At 44.2% G+C, this 16,866-nt stretch overlaps 1 protein-coding gene across 1 annotated transcript in view; it reads right to left on the bottom strand.

The window, feature by feature from the left end:
* Positions 1 to 6,511: 6,511 nt before the first annotated feature.
* Acbd3 (acyl-CoA binding domain containing 3) overlaps positions 6,512 to 16,866 on the bottom strand; it is a 28,735-nt gene continuing 18,380 nt past the window's right edge. The window contains exons 7-8 of the mRNA NM_182843.2: positions 15,893 to 16,180; positions 6,512 to 8,544 (exon numbers count right to left, since the gene is read on the bottom strand). Of these exons, the coding sequence (NP_878263.2) occupies positions 8,333 to 8,544; positions 15,893 to 16,180 (500 nt within the window). The 3' untranslated portion in view covers positions 6,512 to 8,332. The remainder of the gene's footprint in view (positions 8,545 to 15,892; positions 16,181 to 16,866) is intronic.

Here is a 16,866-nt window from a genome sequence, read left to right as displayed (position 1 = left end):
CTGGTGAAAGCTGAGAGCAAGCTGAGGTCAGCTACCCCCTGTCAGGGGCCATGTCCAGAAGAGAGCAGCTAGCTGTGAATGCTCCAGGACCTGCTTCCAGGAAAGGAAACCAGTGGCTGGAGATTTACTTCAGAAACCTCCCTCTTTTTGAGTTGTGGGGAATGGAACCAAGGGTCAGGTGCACCACCATTGTGCAACACTACCAGTCCTGGGATTCCTTTGTCTTTGGTTTGGTTGAAACCGGGTCTCAGGTGCCTCAGGCTGGCCTTGACTTCTGATCTTCCTGCTCCCATCTCCTAAGCCCTGGGGTGACAGGTTACATTGAGCCTGGCCCTAGCCTCCTTTTAAGTGGGCAGGTTGCAGGCTAGTGGCACTTTTGTCTTTCTTTAAAAACTAAGGTTCTTAGATGTCATTCAGTGGTGGAGCACTTGCCTAGCAGATGTGGGGCCCTGGTTCAATGCTCCCCTCCCCACCTGGCCTTGCTCCTCTTGCAAGAGGACTGAACCAGGAAGTTCCAGGACAGCCAAAGCTGCATATGCCCTGTCTCAAAAACCCAAAACAAACAAAAGAAAAAAGAAAACTTTAGACCAATTTGTTTGATAAGCAGCAATAGAAAAAACCTTAACAAAATACCTGCTAAGTGACTTCAGGAACACATTAAGGGTGTATTATACACTATGGCCAAGTGGACTTATCATCTCAGAATGGCAAAGTTACTTTAACATATGCAAATCACTAAGCATAACACACCACATAAGTAAACTTAAGGACAGAAACCACATAATCATCTCAATTGATGCCAAAAAGGCATTTAACAAAGTTCAACATGATAGATGTTCTGACGTCTTTTTTTTAAGATTATATATACAGGTGCTCTGTCTTCATGCACACCAGAAGAGGGCATCAGATCCCATTACAGATGGTTGTGAGCCACCATGTGGTTGCTGGGAATTGAACTCAGGACCTCTGGAAGAGCAGTCAGTGCTCTTAACCACTGAGCCATCTCTCCAGCCCCCAAAGTTCTGGAGCCTTTAGGGATAGGACATATCTCAAAACAATAAAGGCTGTATCAACAAGCCTAGAGTCAACATCATGTGGAGACCGAGCATTTCCTTTAGAACCAGGAATAGACAAAGATGTCTACTCTCCCTTCTCTTATTTTATACAGCACTTGACTCCTTTTTTCTAAAGACTTATTTTTATTTCATGTATACAAGTGCCTGCATTTAAATGTGTCTGGAATGAAATCACAGATAGTTATAAACCATCACATGGGTACTAGAACTAAAGTCAGGTCCTCGGCAAGAGCAGCTCCAGTGCTCTTAACCACTGAGCCATCTCCTTTTGACCACCACCCCCCTTTGTTTTTTTGAGACAGTCTTCCTATGTATCGAAAGATGTTCTGGAATGTTCTTTTTAGACCAGGCTGGCCTTGAACTCATAGAGTTCTGCCTGCCTCTTCCCCACTGTCACCACACCTGGTTAGTGGTTGAATCTAGATATAGCAAGTAGATAAGAACAAGACAAAAGGATAAAGGGAGGGAACAAGTCACACCCTTATTTACAGACGACTCCGCGACGAACCTGTTGAGTCAACTAGAAAACTCTTGATCTAATAAAGGCCTACAGAAAAGTGGCCTTAGTTGGCCTGAAGCTACATAGTTCAAGCTGGCCTTGAACTCTTGTCTCTGCTTCTTGGGAACTGGGATTAAAGTCATGCATTGTCATGCCCAGCAAGAATTGCAGAAGTTCATCGCCAAGGAGATATAACTGCTAATAAACAAATGGGCGAATGAACTCAACAGAGAGTTTTCAAAAAACACAAATGCCCAAGAACTATCCCCAAGTGTTCAATGACTCAAGCCTCGAGGGAAATGCAAATTAAAACCATGTGGAGATCTTATCTCACTCTAGTCAGAATGGCTATCAACAAATCTGATAACAAGTGTTGGAAGGGACAGAGAGTGAAAGGGACCCTTGTTCACGGTTGATGGGGTGCAAATTAATACAGTCGCTGTGAGAATAAGTTTAGATATTTCTTAACAAATGAAAAATAGAGCTACTATACAACTATTTCACTCCTGGGTGAAGAATTCTATACACTAGCCAGGGCGTACACCCAGAGAATTCCATACGCTAGCCACGAAGATTTTGCGTGTCCATGTTTGTTGCGGCTTTATTCACCACAGAATTGGAATCGACCTAGTTGTCCATCGACAGGTGAACGAACAATGAAAATATGGCATACACGCTCTCTCCAGTGAGTTGAGAACCCTCTGACTGACACCCACAGATTTGCACTCCCTCTCTAGTTCTCCTTGGTCCCTCACTCAACAGCCAAGTACACTGTACTTGAGTCAATTAGCCCTACTTCAGGGGAAAGTCTTGTCATTTCCATCACTGATTTGGACCCATGACCCTTCCACTCCTCAGCAGAGCACCAGCAGCTACTTCCGTGGCCATTCATTTCTCATAGAAAATACGAAGGTCCCAAAATAGTGGCGGTTCGTGCATTTAAGCTCAGCACTCAGGAGGTAGAGGCAGGTAAAGCTGAGTTGAGCCAGCCTGGTGTACAGTGAGTTCCAGGATCGTCAAGGCTACCTGTCTTGAATAAAAGTACAAAGTTTGCTTTTGCTGTCCAGTTCAATGATTTCCTGGCAGCCAGTGGGCAGGAAGGAGACACCAGCTTCATCTTGATACAGCGAACCCTCTAGGAGGTCCTATGTTAAAGAGCCCATGCCCAGTTTTAATAAGTTGTTATCAAATGTAATAGAGTCCCTGACGCAAGCCGCTCCCAAGCTGATGGGAGCAGCCTGAATAGACTCCTGTCCCCAGGGACACCACCTAGTTACATGTGCTGGGATGAGGCATGAGCTAGTAGTGCCTGTGTGACGGGAGGCCACAGGACTAAATCTGTGGCTCTGTGCATACCCAGATCTTCCACACAGCCCCGGCACCAAGGCAGACTACACCCCCACTGACACTCGTGCCAAGCCGGACTCTTTAACAGATCACAACTTCCTGTTTGCCCAGTGCCGAAGTCCACTCTACTTCCTGTTAGAGGTGGCACTCCTTATGAGGCACCAACCTTTCTTGTTGGAATTGGAGGAAAACAGGGTTACACAGACAGCAGGCTAGAAGCACTAGTCCCTCTGGTCAGTTTCTTGATGCAGGGTCCAAATGGTCAACATGTCCACATCCTGCAACATGGTTCTGTGGAATGCTCTATCCCAACAGCCTACTGATGGGGCACAAAGGCCACGAAGCACCTTCCCACCCGGCCGTAACTACTGTTATTGCACTGGCTGCCAAGGTGGTTCACACACACCTTCTTCCAGCTGCCGGGAGAGCCCTTCAAGGATAGCTCTCACTGCCTACACCATGAGGTCACAGGTCAACAGGAGAGCAGACTATCTCCCCTCATGTGTGGCAATTGTCACCTTTGGGTTGGTCTTTCTGTAATCTGTTGTCAGCCTCAGTGGGATGCAGCTCAACTCTTACAGCATGAGGTCTGCTCATTCAGGAAGCTCGCAGTGCTATGGCACACTTTTCTCTGACAGTCTTTCCTGACATAACGCATCTAGTCGGCAGGCTTAGCACTCATATAGCCAAGGCTTGAATGTATGATCCCCCTGGTGTCTCAGGGATTTAAAAGGAGCTCTCTCTCCTTGTGTGTGTGTGTGTGTGTGTGTGTGTGTAGAGCCACATTGCACAACACACACACGAGTGCGCGTGTGCACAGTTTATGTGTACGTGTCTGAGTGTATGTGGAAGTCAATCCGGACTCCCTGCAAAATCAACAAGGGCTTCTAACCTCTAAGTCAGGGGTTCTCGTTCTGAGAGTCAAATGACCCTTTTACAGGAGCTGCATAGCAGACATTTAAATTATGATTCATAGCAGTAGCAACATTACAGTTGTGAAATAGCAACAAAAATAATTTTATGGTTGGGGGTCACCACGACATGAGGAGCTGTGTTAAAGAGTTGCAGTGTTAGGAAGGTTGAGAACCACTGGTCTAAGCTGTCTTTCGAAGCCCCATCTCCTCCTGCTTCCCTTTTTTGACATAGGGTCTCACTCTGTACTCTGTAGCGCAGAGATTTTGCAATCTTGGTCATGGTGTCTCTTCACAGCCACAGAATGGTGACTAGAAGGAAAAAAAGCTCACCTGTGAGTCCAGCTCTAGGAGACCAGATTTCTCTTCTGGCCTTGGAGGGCACACATCCCCACAGGCACACTTATTAAAAGTGAAATTAAAATACATGTAAATGGACAAACTGATAATTCCACTACTTACAGAAGCTCTTATCTGTGGAAATGAGCAAAAATCCACACAGGAATAAAAAACAAAACACCCACACACAAAACAGAAGATACAGATTGGAACTGGAAAGAAAGGTTTTTAAATGTTTCCTTTCGTGTGCAGGTGCATGAGTGCACGCACATGCCAGGGCTTGAATGTGGAGGTCAGAGGGCAGTTTGCAGGTCTCATGGGAATCCCCACCCTGGGAGATCCAGTCCTGGGACTGAAGCTGGATGGCAGGTGAGCTACCCAGAGCCCTCTGCCAGCCTATATGTAAAAGTAAGTAAACTGTTTTCATTTATTCACTCATTTAGGGACAGTCTATGTGGACATGGCCAACCTAGCTTGTCACAGAGACTAGTCTGCCTCAAATCCAGAGATCTACTTGCCTAGTGACGGGATTTAGGGCATGCACTACCACATCAGCTTAAACTGAATAAAATTATACAAAATTATTTAACTGAGAAAGCTTAGTTTTCTTGCAAAGGTTCGGGTCTCACCGTGGCAGTGGGCAACCGCCTGTAAAGTCTTTTCAGTGTATGACACCCTCTTCTGACCTATGTGGGCACCGCATACACATGCAGTGCGCAAGCGTGCATGCAGGCAAACTCCCAAACACGTAACTCTGAAAACAGTTTAATTGAGATAGGGAAAGGATGCAGGAAATTTCCAGGAGAGGAAATCCAAACAATCAAATGAAAGAAATGGTATCCTGTTAGTGATTACCAGGGAAAGGCAGTGGAATTTCATTGCTGTAGATTTAAGCTTTATTATTTTGTGTGTATGTGTATGAGGGCATTTATACGCCACAGGTCACACGTGGGGAGTAGAGGGCAACTTTGTGGGATGTGGCTCTTTCTACCCTTCCATGGGGTTCTGGGATGACCTCGGCCAGTCGAACATGCACAGCCAGACCCTTTCCCTCCTGAGCCAAACACTTCGTGAGTTCCTCACTGATCTCACCTGGCGGGTTACTCGCAGATGCAGGCAGATTCTAACCCCTGAATGACCTTCTCTTCAGGCTCTGAGTGTGAGGTGCACATCAAGCGGAAATGACTTTCATGCTCACGCCGGGCCCAGGACATCTCATGTCTATACAAACACTCCAGGATCTGAAAACGCCTGAAAGCAGGACGTCTGTGGTGTCAATCATTCAGGGTGGCTGTTACACCTGTACTTGGTATCTGGAAACGTTTTCTAAAACAAACGAGTTTTTAGAGATCTATTTTTTCCTTATGTGTATGCATATGTGTTTGCATGAGTATGCGCACGGGTTTATGGATACTCAGAGGCCAGAAAAGGATATCAGGTTCTCCCCCGAACCTTCCTTTTTACATGTATAACCCGACGTGCATGTGGCAACTCACAACTGTCACTCAGGTTCCGGGGTGTCTGCTGCCTCTCTAGGCCTTTGCATGCAGTAGGCATGAACGTGGTGCACAGACATACATGTAGGCAAAACACCTATCCATGTGAACAGACTAATTTAAGTCTAACGCTGGCGGGTGTGCACACATCTGTAGTCTCAGCACTCAGGAGGCAGAAGCTGGACACTGGGAATTCAAGGCAGTGCGGGTTACACAGGAGGCTCGAGGCCAGCCTGGCCACGCTGGGGGATAGAAATGAATTCAGATTTGCTTTGCCCTGACAGAGACACAGACACGCATTTTTAGGTTGGGTTGCTTTAGTGTCACACTCAGTGGGTAACTGGCAGACATCTATTACGGGAAGCAGATGCTTCTCTTCTGTAAGATGGTGGCTATCATGGCCTCCAGAACCCGCTGATGGCACAACAGCTCCCCTGACTCTCCTTAAATTTGACTTCAAGATACACCACACACAGCAAAGGGACTAAGATATTCAATCCTATCAGTCCTGCATCCAGTGTGGTCTGATGATTGGGGCCGCACACCCCAGGAGCCGTGATAAAATCGGTTATCTCCCACATCACGACAAAGGCCACACGGGGAGGCTCTGGGAAATACTTTACAACCAGTCCTCTGCAGGACAAAAAGCCAACGCTTCCCTTCTTGTCAGGTCTGAGCGATTTAAAGTCCACTTTGATTCACAGGGGAAACTAGCGGCCAGAAAGACTGGTATTTTTTAACTGGATAAGCAGAAAACCTCATCTGAGGCATCTCTCCTCCTATCTGGATGAAGAACAACAATAATGTGCTTCAGGAAACTGTATTAACAGAAACATCGACGAGGTGCAGACAAACATTTTAATTGATTAAATATATTACTTTGAAGATCTTTTTGAAATTGCACTTGTATGGTACTAATCGACAGCCAAAGGCAATAAAAAAGTCTAGAACCAAAAATGTTCAGATATGAACATGTGACAGAAACTGCTATGTAAAGTGACATACACTGCTCCCAAGAACAAGATTTTTAGAAGATAATTTATCTTAACATGTGCAAGGACAAAATTGTAATCAAAGGCTGAAAGAAATATATATTAGTGCTTGCTTTTTAAAAGTTTATTTTACATTTTAAATACAGTATTTTTCTCATTAAAAAAAAAAATCCTAACTCTGTGGTTTCTATATATACAGAAGAGCTGTGGGGCCTAATGAATATTCTGGGTGTAACAGCATAGACATTTGACTACTTCCGAGTGAAAATTCAAAAACACAAATTAAGCATTGGTTAGAAGAAAATAATCCAGTTTCTTAACAAACAAAAGAGAACCTATAAACCAGGTATTATAAACAGAAGGAAAGGCAGCAAATGAAAACCTCACACAGCCTGACGTAGTAGCCTGTGCACACTGCAGCTGGCCAGTGGGGCCCCTGGAAGGGACCTGTGATGTCAAAACTAAACCTTAGACTTCAGAGGCAATACAGCAGTGGGCGTACACTGTGTCGTTTTCTGTCTATACTACCCTCCCTTTACATACTTAACCTCTCACACAGATGGGAAGCAGTGAACGTGGACTTGTTTCCATGAGAAAACTGAAGATGTTCCTTTTTCCACCAGTAAGACATAAGACAGATTAAGCTGTAACATTTAAGCATGTGAGTTTCCAATTTTCTCTAGATTGCAGCTCCACCAGGACTGTGGGGTGGTTTGTGCCCTCATAAGGAACAGAAAGAAATTCAGACTGTCTCTGGCAGTGACTTCCTATTAGTGCAGCAGCACTCTTCAAATGCTGAATTACACTAAAGTGATTTTGCATATTTTAATTCAGTAGGTGCCAGTTGAGTTTATAAAACTCCTGGCCATGTTATTTTTTACAGAAAATAGTTTCAATTTGAGATGTTCCACAAAACTCTATGAAAACAAAATCAATAGTTTTTTGTTAGCAGTAGTATGAATGGCAGGTGGAAGAAAAGGCCTGAGAATGGGAGGGCGGGTGGGAGGACGGGTGGGAGGACGGGTGGGAGGGTGCTGAGGCCGTCTATGAATCTCTACACATCAATCACCTACCGGGCTTGAATATTCTAAGTTGTCATTCTCTCAGAAAATAATTCTCTGTAACATAACTAACTAAACAGTTGTACCCAAAGCAAAAACAGCCTTGGTCACTCAGGTGAGATCAAGTTGAGGCCATTTCTTTTTCTACTATAACCTGTGAAGTCTTGAGCTTTTAAGTCTCAAACTGTTGCACTCCAGTCAAAGCCAGCTGCACAGGAGGAGACTAGTTCAGAAGCATTCCCAGTTACGGCTCTAACCGTGGCTCTGTACAACGCACGGAACAGACAGCAGTGCACCCACCAGCCAGGTCAGGGCAACGCCGGGATGTTTATTTTGGAGACTGAATATTAACACGTAGCTCTTGTAACTCCAATATCCACGAGCGGCTCTGCTGGTCAGCACCCAAGGGCTAGATGAGTCTTCAGAACTGCTTTTAACATCAGAGCATTAACGCTAACGAGTCTCAAGGAATCCTGGTTCTCAGTAAGAGTTCATAAACCATCAGAACACAATCGAGAAGGTAAACACTGACTCCTATGCGCCACAAAAGTCAAAGGAAATTAAATGTCATCTTCTGCTCAACCCCAGACTCCGACTCTGTAACACCAGCTTTATCTAGTATAATAGACTCTGTAGTAGACTGACTTAGACCTCCACAGAGAGTAGGAGTTATCAAACTTGAGGAGATAGACCCCCCTCCCTGGGTACTGGTGGCTGCCTGCATACACTTCCTCATGACAGTCCCGCCGGTACACAGGTACAATCTCATCCAGCAGAGGCTTGTTGACATTCTTTTTGGCTTTCTCTTCACAAGTGACATTTTCTGTGAGATAGTGAGAGAGAACAGAAGACACAAGTCAAGTGTTAGATCCAGGAATATCACCTCACTCATCAACAATGAAACTACATGCTTTGAGGTATTGTTTGTTAGAGATTCTCTTAAATCAGTCTCAACTGTGCCCGCATGTGTGGCATGTGCTGTCACTCACTCGAATTCCTGACTACCACTATGTGCAGTTGCCGGGCTCTGAAAGTGCAGCGAGACAGACAGACACAGGTATAGGTAGCCTCCTGTGTCCTTGCTGCTCACATTACTGGCCTTACTTTTCCCGTTCTCTATCTATCCAGGTCCTAACTCCTTCCTTATCTATAACAATCTCAGTCATGGAACACTGAAGAAAACTCTGCTGATTTCCTATAACGAGTCTGCCTTCATGTTAGGAATGGCAGAAGGTAGCTTAGGCAGACTATAGCTTCTATATATCTTAAATATAAAAACCACAGTAGAGAGGTACACAGAGGCAGCCACAATCTCAGTCAGTGCCCCTTGTCCTGTTTAACAGGGATGAAATACATGGATAAAGAATGAGCTCTCGGGGCTGGGGATTTAGCTCAGTGGTAGAGCGCTTACCTAGGAAGCGCAAGGCCCTGGGTTCGGTCCCCAGCTCCAAAAAAAAGAACCAAAAAAGAAAAAAAAAAAAAGAAAAAAAAAAAAAAAAAGAATGAGCTCTCGGGCTGGAGAGATGGCTCAGCGGTTAAGAGCACCCGACTGCTCTTCCAGAGGTCATGAGTTCAATTCCCAGCAACCACATGGTGGCTCACAACCATCTGTAAAGACATCCGATGCCCTCTTCTGGTGTATCTGAAGGCAGCTACAGTGTACTTATATATAATAAATAAATGAATATTAAAAAAAAAAAAAGAATGAGCTCTCATCAAGACTCTCACTGTTAGTGGTTTCCTGGGCTAAAGCAATTATCAAGTTAGGAAAGAAACACACTAATTGTCTGTAAGAATGAGATAATTATTCCAAACTGTCTCAGTCTAACATATTACATATAAACAACCTCAAGGAAAAAGGTGAACCCTGGCAACATCAATTAACTGTATTTTAATGCTCAGCCAGGAATTTTAAAAGTGTGAAAAGCTCTCAAGAGAAATTTAAGGAAATAAAACAAATTATATCATGTGGCATTTGGAGTTGATCTTGGAAAATTAGGTAAAAACTTCTGAAATATGAATAATTACAGACAAACTTACCATTACTGGCATCAATACTGGTACATTAAGATAAGCAAAATGTGGGGTTGGGGATTTAGCTCAGTGGTAGAGCGCTTGCCTAGGAAGCGCAAGGCCCTGGGTTCGGTCCCCAGCTCCAAAAAAAAGAACCAAGAAAGAACCAAAAAAAAAAAAAAAAAAAAAAAACTGGGCTGGAGAGATGGCTCAGTGGTCAGTGGTTAAGAGCACCTGACTACTCTTCCAGAGGTCCTGAGTTCAATTCCCAGCAACCACATGGTGGCTCATAACCATCTGTAAAGAGATCCGATGCCCTCTTCTGGTGTATCTGAAGACAGCTACAGTGTACTTATTAATAATAAATGAATAAATCTTTAAAAAAAAAAAAGTTAAAAACTGGGGAAACTAGCCAATAGTGGTGGTGCACACCTGCAATCCCAGTACTTGGGCGCAGAGGCAGGCAGAGCTCTATGAGTTCAAAGGCAGCCTGGTCTTTCCAGGACAGCCAAAGCTACACAGTGAAATCCTTGGGGGGTGGAGATGGTGGTAATTCTAAATGTTTGAAAGCTTAGAGAAAGGTGGGGGGGGGGTAAGAGGAGACACAGACATGGTGGCTCACACCTATAATTCCAGCACAAGGGAAACTGAGGCAGGAGGACTATCATAAATTCAAGGCCAACTTAGACTACATAGTGAGTATGATGAGAGCTACTTGGGCCAGGTGTGAAATCCCGAATCAAAAGAGAACCCCTCAAAACAGGTGTGAAGGTGCGACCTGTAATCCTAGAGGAAGGGATGCAGGGTATTCTGTGGATGCAAGGCCACTCTGCCTACACATCAGCCTCAGCGGTGATGAAACCCCATCTCATAAACCAAACAAAATCTCAGCACCCACAAGAGGCCCAAATAAAATTAGCTTCACTACAGTAATGCCTTCAACTAAATGTTTTTATGTGGGGCTAGAGTCAAGTTAAGCTCAATGGTCAAGAATACTTGCTACATTTCAGGGGACCTGTTTGGTTCCCACCATCTAAATCAGGTGGCTCACATATACCTCTAACTTAGCTTCAGCACTCTGACACCTTCTTCTGATCTCCAGACACATGCTTCCACAAATAAAAATCAATCTTTTAAAAAAAAAGGATTTTACTTACAATTGAAGGTTAAAGGATCACTCAAAATATACACTAGTGCCTATAAAGATATCCAAGAAACAAACTAGTTCATTAACTCAATACCCAATTTTGTTACATCCACAGAACTAAAGACTACTGAGCTAGGTAAATAATGTATCTTTCAAAAATTAAAATAATTTAATTTGTGTGTGTGTGTGTGTGTATGTGTGTGACGTGTGTGTGTGTTTTGTGTATGATATGTATGTGTTTTGTGTGTGATGTGTTGTGTGTTTTGTGTGATATGTGTGTGTTGTGTGTGATATGTGTGTGTTGTGTGTTTTGTGTGATATGTGTGTTGTGTTTTGTGTGTATGTGTGTGTTGTGTGTTTTGTGTCTGTGTGTGATATGTGTGTGTTGTGTGTGTATGTATGCCATGTGTGTACAGAGCCAACAGGAGCAGTGGTGGGCGGCCCTTTATTAAGACAGGGCTATGCAATTCCTGGAGCTATAGTTATAGGAGCTATGAACTCCAGGAACTGAATGTGGGTTCTCTGGAAGAACTCTGACCGTTCTTAACCACTCATCTCTCCAGCATCATCTTTCATCAATTTAAGCAAACCACTGGGACATAAAAAAATCAATAAACTAGAGAACCGCAGCAGAGGGGTGATTGTCAGCCCTGTTTCTTTTTTTTTTTTTTGGTTCTTTTTTTCGGAGCTGGGGATCGAACCCAGGGCCTTGTGCTTCCTAGGCAAGCACTCTACCACTGAGCTAAATCCCCAACCCCCAGCCCTGTTTCTTTAGAGAAAACAAACTCTTATCTTTCCAAATGTAAGGGAGAAAAACCAAACCACCACATAGACAAAAATCCGAATGTCAGCTGGGTGTGATGTGCACATTTTAAGTTCAGCAATTGGGGAGGCAGTGGAAGAAGAAACTGCTGAATGTTCGAAGGCCAGGCTGGTTTACAACGTGAGTTCAAGACCAGCCAAGGCTGCATTACTTACTACTCTGGACTCTTCTTCCATGCACTACACAGTGCACAGGTGGACACATCAATGGGGCACAAGTGAGCTAAGTCTCCACACAGGTTCATTCTTAGTGGAACAGTTCTTAGAATTAGTAAGGTCTCACCATTCCTGCTCCAATGGAGATCTGAATGGATCAGTGTTTAGGAACGGTTAGAAACAGTGTATGAGTAGGCAACCCCACCTTCCCTTCAAGACACATACAGCAGAGCCAAGGTTAAAGAACCTCAGATGTTTTACCAGTTCTCTTTTCATAAAACTTTAAGATTGCCTTATATCTCATTTTTATTTGTATATTTGTGCCTATCTGTCAGTATGTGTACCTTATATAAGCAGGTGTGTGAGGAGACCAGAGGGAGGTGTCAGAACCCCTACCTGATGGTGCAGGCAGTTCTGAGCCTGCATCAGTGCTGGGAACTGAACCTGGATACCCTACAAGAATAGTAAGTGCCTGAGCCATCACTCCAGCTCCTTCTACCAGTTATTGCCCCAGTGTCAATAATTCCCAAACTTATCAGCTAGGGGTTCAGAACAGAAAGTAGGAAGTAATTTTCTTTTTAAAAATCTTTAATGGGCAGGACAAGAGAACATCAACCAAACCTCAGAACAGAGCAATTTCTTCCCTTCCTTTTTAAAAGATGCATTTTATTTGATGTGATGGACTTTTGACCTGCATGTATGCATATTATGTCTGTATAAAGAGTGTATGCCTGGTGCCTGCAGAGTTCTTCTGAACTACAGTTATGGGCAGTTATAAACAACTATGCAGGTACTGGGCATGAAGCCGGGGTCCTCTGAAGGAGGGAATGCTGTTGACTGCTGAGTCATCTGTCTAGCCCTTTGTCCTTAGTTTTTGAAACAGTCTGTCTTAGTAGCCCAGGCTGGCCTAAAACTCACTATGTATGATGCCCAAGCTGGTATCAAATAATGATCTTCTAGCATGAGCCTCCTCAGTGCCGAGCTGACAGGTGAGGATAATCACATCCAGCCAGAGCCAAGGACTAACTTTGTCCCCTCCTTCCTTGTTTTTGTGGTGTTCGGGATCTTGTGCATAGAAAGCACAGACCCACCACTGAAAACTCGCCTCACAGGAATCTTAAGCATTCACAGAAGCTCCTTCAGAGAAACACACACTCTCCTTTCTACACACCTGCAAGCAGTCGTGTATTGTATGAGAAAGGCTGGCACATAGCACAGGCTTAGCTGCTGGCCCACGCTGCTGGGATGCAGGTAGTACACGCAGCTAAACTGTTCCGATTCTGCCTTTCCTTGCCCCCCTCCTCCACCTTTTGGTTTAGGTAAGTATTGTGGGAAATGTCTCACTTTGCTCCTAGAACTTAGGAATCAACATTGTTAAAAACAAAATGTCAGAGCCCTGGAATTGGCTCAGCCATTAAGATAACTTGTTCTTGGAGTGGACCAAAGGTCGGTTGGCAGCATCCACAGAGCAGCTCACGATTCTTTATGCTCCAGTTCCAGAAGGCCTGACCTCTGCAAGCATGTGGTACATGTGGTACAAAAACATACAGAAGGCAAGATGTTCCCTCAACTAAAATAAAAAGTCAATCTTTAAAAATCTTAAAAACAGGGGCTGGAGAGATGGCTCAGCGGTTAAGAGCACCCGACTGCTCTTCCAGAGGTCATGAGTTCAATTCCCAGCAACCACATGGTGGCTCACAACCATCTATAAAGAGATCTGATGCCCTCTTCTGGTGTATCTGAAGACAGCTACAGTGTACTTATATATAATAAATAAATAAATCTTAAAAAAAAAAAAATCTTAAAAACAAGCCAGGCATGGTGGTGCACACAACAACATGCCAACCTAGTGGTGATGCACATCTTTAATCCCAGCATCTGGGAGGCAGGCAAAGTGATCTGAGTTTGAGGGCAGCCTGGTCCACATAGTGAGTTTTAAGATAGCCAGGGCAACACAGTGACACACTGGTCATTTAAAAAAAAAGGGGGGGGGGTTGGGGATTTAGCTCAGTGGAAGAGCGCTTGCCTAGCAAGCGCAAGGCCCTGGGTTCGGTCCCCAGCTCCGAAAAAAAGAAAAAAGAAAAAAAAAAAAAAGCCTTGAAAGACAAGGCAGGACATGTTTTGATATTTAATTAAGGACTTTAATCTTCTGATTACAGTCTGCAAGATGTACTTCGAGCCTGGGATACTTGGTAGTTTACATAAAAATGGTATGTAACAACATCTGTCTTTGAAATTTCAACTGTTAAACTACATGCTAAGTGGATTTCAAGACCCACTTATGGTTTAACAGCTCGGTATGATTCCAAGTGAGCCCAGTGGTGTTAAAGTCAAATGGACTCATGTCCATTCCAAGCACAGCTCTTAAACCTATCCCAACACCATCATCGTGAACTACTATAGTACCCTTAACAAGAACAAGGGCTTCTTATAAGCCACCCGACAGCTCGGTTAGCCCTCAAAAGTGGAAGCAGGGAGCTCAGCCGTTCTCATAGGCTGGCCCTGCACTGCAGACCTGTGTCAGCTTCAATTCGGCTAACTCAGCATGTAGAAATGTCCCAAGTTCTAGTTTTTTCAGCTAACAAAATTGAGGAGGGCGGCTTCTCAAAGATCGATACAGCCTTTAACTTATTTCTTAGACCAAGACAGTTTACTAAGGTCTTACAAACTCCCGATTGTTTACTGAGAGACTGAGAGGAATGAAGTCACACTCTTATAAAACAGTGATTTCCAAAGAGAAGAGTGGCTGAAATCTGGTGAATTTTCTTTATTTACACACAACTTTTTGTTGTTATTGGGGTTTTTCCCCCCAAAATTTTTTTAAAAAGATTTATTCATTTTTATTTATATAAGTACATTGTAGCTGCCTTCACACACACCAGAACAGGGCATCAGACCCTTTTTACAGATGGTTGTGAGCTACCATGTGGTTGCTGGGAACTGATTAAACTGAGGACCTCTAGAAGAGTAGTCAAGCATTTTTTTTTTTTTTTTGAGCTGAGGACTGAACCCAGGGCCTTGTGCTTGCTAGGTAAGCGCTCTACCACTGAGCTAAATGCCCAACCCTGTAGTCAAGCATTCTTAACCACTGAGCCATCTTTCCAGCCAGTTGTTTGGTTTTCTGAGACAGGGTTTTCCTGTACAGCAGCACTGGATGTCCTGGAATTCACTATGTAGATCAGATGGGCCCTCAAACTCACAGAGATCCACCTGCCTCTGCCTCCTGGGTGAAGGCCTGCCTGTGCCAATCTGCCCCACTACAGACAATGTCTCACCCAGCATTTGGGAGGCAGAGGCAGGAAAATCAGGCCACCCATCACTATACAGTAAATTAAGGACAGCTCTGGCTCCACGGAGTCCTGGCTCACCCCGCCGTGGCTCCTCCTCACACCTATAATCTTAGCACTTGGGACTCAAACAGGAGGTTCCTGTCTTTGTATTTTTGTTTGTTTGCTTTGTTGTTTTGTTTGTTTGTTTGTTTGATTTTTTGAGACAAGGTTTCTCTGTGTAGCCCAGGCTGTCCTGGAGCTCTTTTTTTTTTTTTTTTTTAGACCAGGCTGTCCTCAAATTAACAGAGGGATCCTGTCTTTCAAACAAAAACGTTGTTATCGGAAATATAAATTCTTTTGTTGGCAAGAATTCTTACTTGCTCTTTCAAACCTTTACAAACTGGGGCATGGTGGCATACACCAGTAGTCCCAGCTACTAGGGAGGGTGAGGAAGAGGGCTGTTTTGAGTTCACCAGTTCAAGACCAGCCTGGACAAGAAAGTAAGTTCCTGTCTCAAAAACAAAATATACAAACAACTCCGCTCCTCTAAGGGTCTTCACATACTTAGCTTCCCAACACACTAGACTGAAGTAAAACAACACTCAGAACCAAACAGACTTTCTTGGCATTTTAGAGAAATTCATGTTTAGGGCCTTTGTGACAGGCAGGCCTTTCTCAGAGTCTTTTCACCCACTATCCCAATCCTGAACAGAGCACTTCCTGTCTATGAGTGTTAGCAGGACTAGATGTGAACCAAGGCCTACCTTCTTCCTCCTCCTCTTCGTCGTCACTGGACTCACTGACATGCACACTGACAGCAGCGTTTGGAGAGTCTGTCCATTCAAAATAAACCCCAAACCCAATGTCATAACTGTCTGTGGCAAATTCCCAAAAGAGGTATGATCCTTCCTCATGAGTGGGGACTCGAACGGTGACTACTTCTCCTCGCCGGACTGTAATCACAGAATCTGCATCCTGCCGAATCTTCTCTTTAAAGTCTTTGATCTGTGGTCTTGTCCACATGGAAGGAGCTGCAATCACTGGAAGAGAGTCTAAAGGCAACAGGATTTACAAAAGCTGAGGCCAAAGGGTTCTTACCCCGCAGAGAGCATCTGACTGCAAGGGCAATATGGTTGGTTAGCTTAGGCCAAGGACGGAAGGGAACAGAAAAGCTTCTTGGGTTATTATAATATCCAGGAAGGTCACAGGTACTCAGAGGTCATCAGACCCCCTCAATAAAACAATCCACAATCTTACAAGTGAGGTTTCCTAACAGTCTGCTTTCATTTAATTCTACCTGTGAAAATTCTTAACCTCTGGATATCTTAAAGTTCTAAGGCTTTTCTGAAAAGAGCTAAGAGAGACAGAAAACCCTGGATAGCATTAGAACTACGGAGGAGCTCACACGGAAAGGCAAATATCTTGATGCTGAGTACATTCGTGTGCACTGCAGAACTCAGCAGGTTTTCCAGGTAGGACAATCAGATTCACTAACAAGATTTCCTCTCATTTGCAAACCCTTGGGAGGGCTAGGGATGTAGCTCAGTTCAGAGAGCTTGCCTAGCACAGACACAGCCCTGGTTTCAGTCACTAGCACTACAGAAAGCAGGAACTAGTACTCAAAGTCACCTTCAGCTATATAGTGAGTTGAAGGCCATCCTGAGTTGTCACAAAACAAATCAACAGTTGTGGTGGTGAATGTGTCCCTTTATCCCCAGCACTCACGTTGGTGGCAGAC

The sequence above is a fragment of the Rattus norvegicus genome, chromosome 13, assembly GCF_021556685.1.
Source record: "Rattus norvegicus strain SHRSP/BbbUtx chromosome 13, alternate assembly SHRSP_T2T, whole genome shotgun sequence".
NCBI lineage: Eukaryota > Metazoa > Chordata > Mammalia > Rodentia > Muridae > Rattus > Rattus norvegicus.
This window is presented reverse-complemented; position numbering and strand designations above follow the sequence as displayed.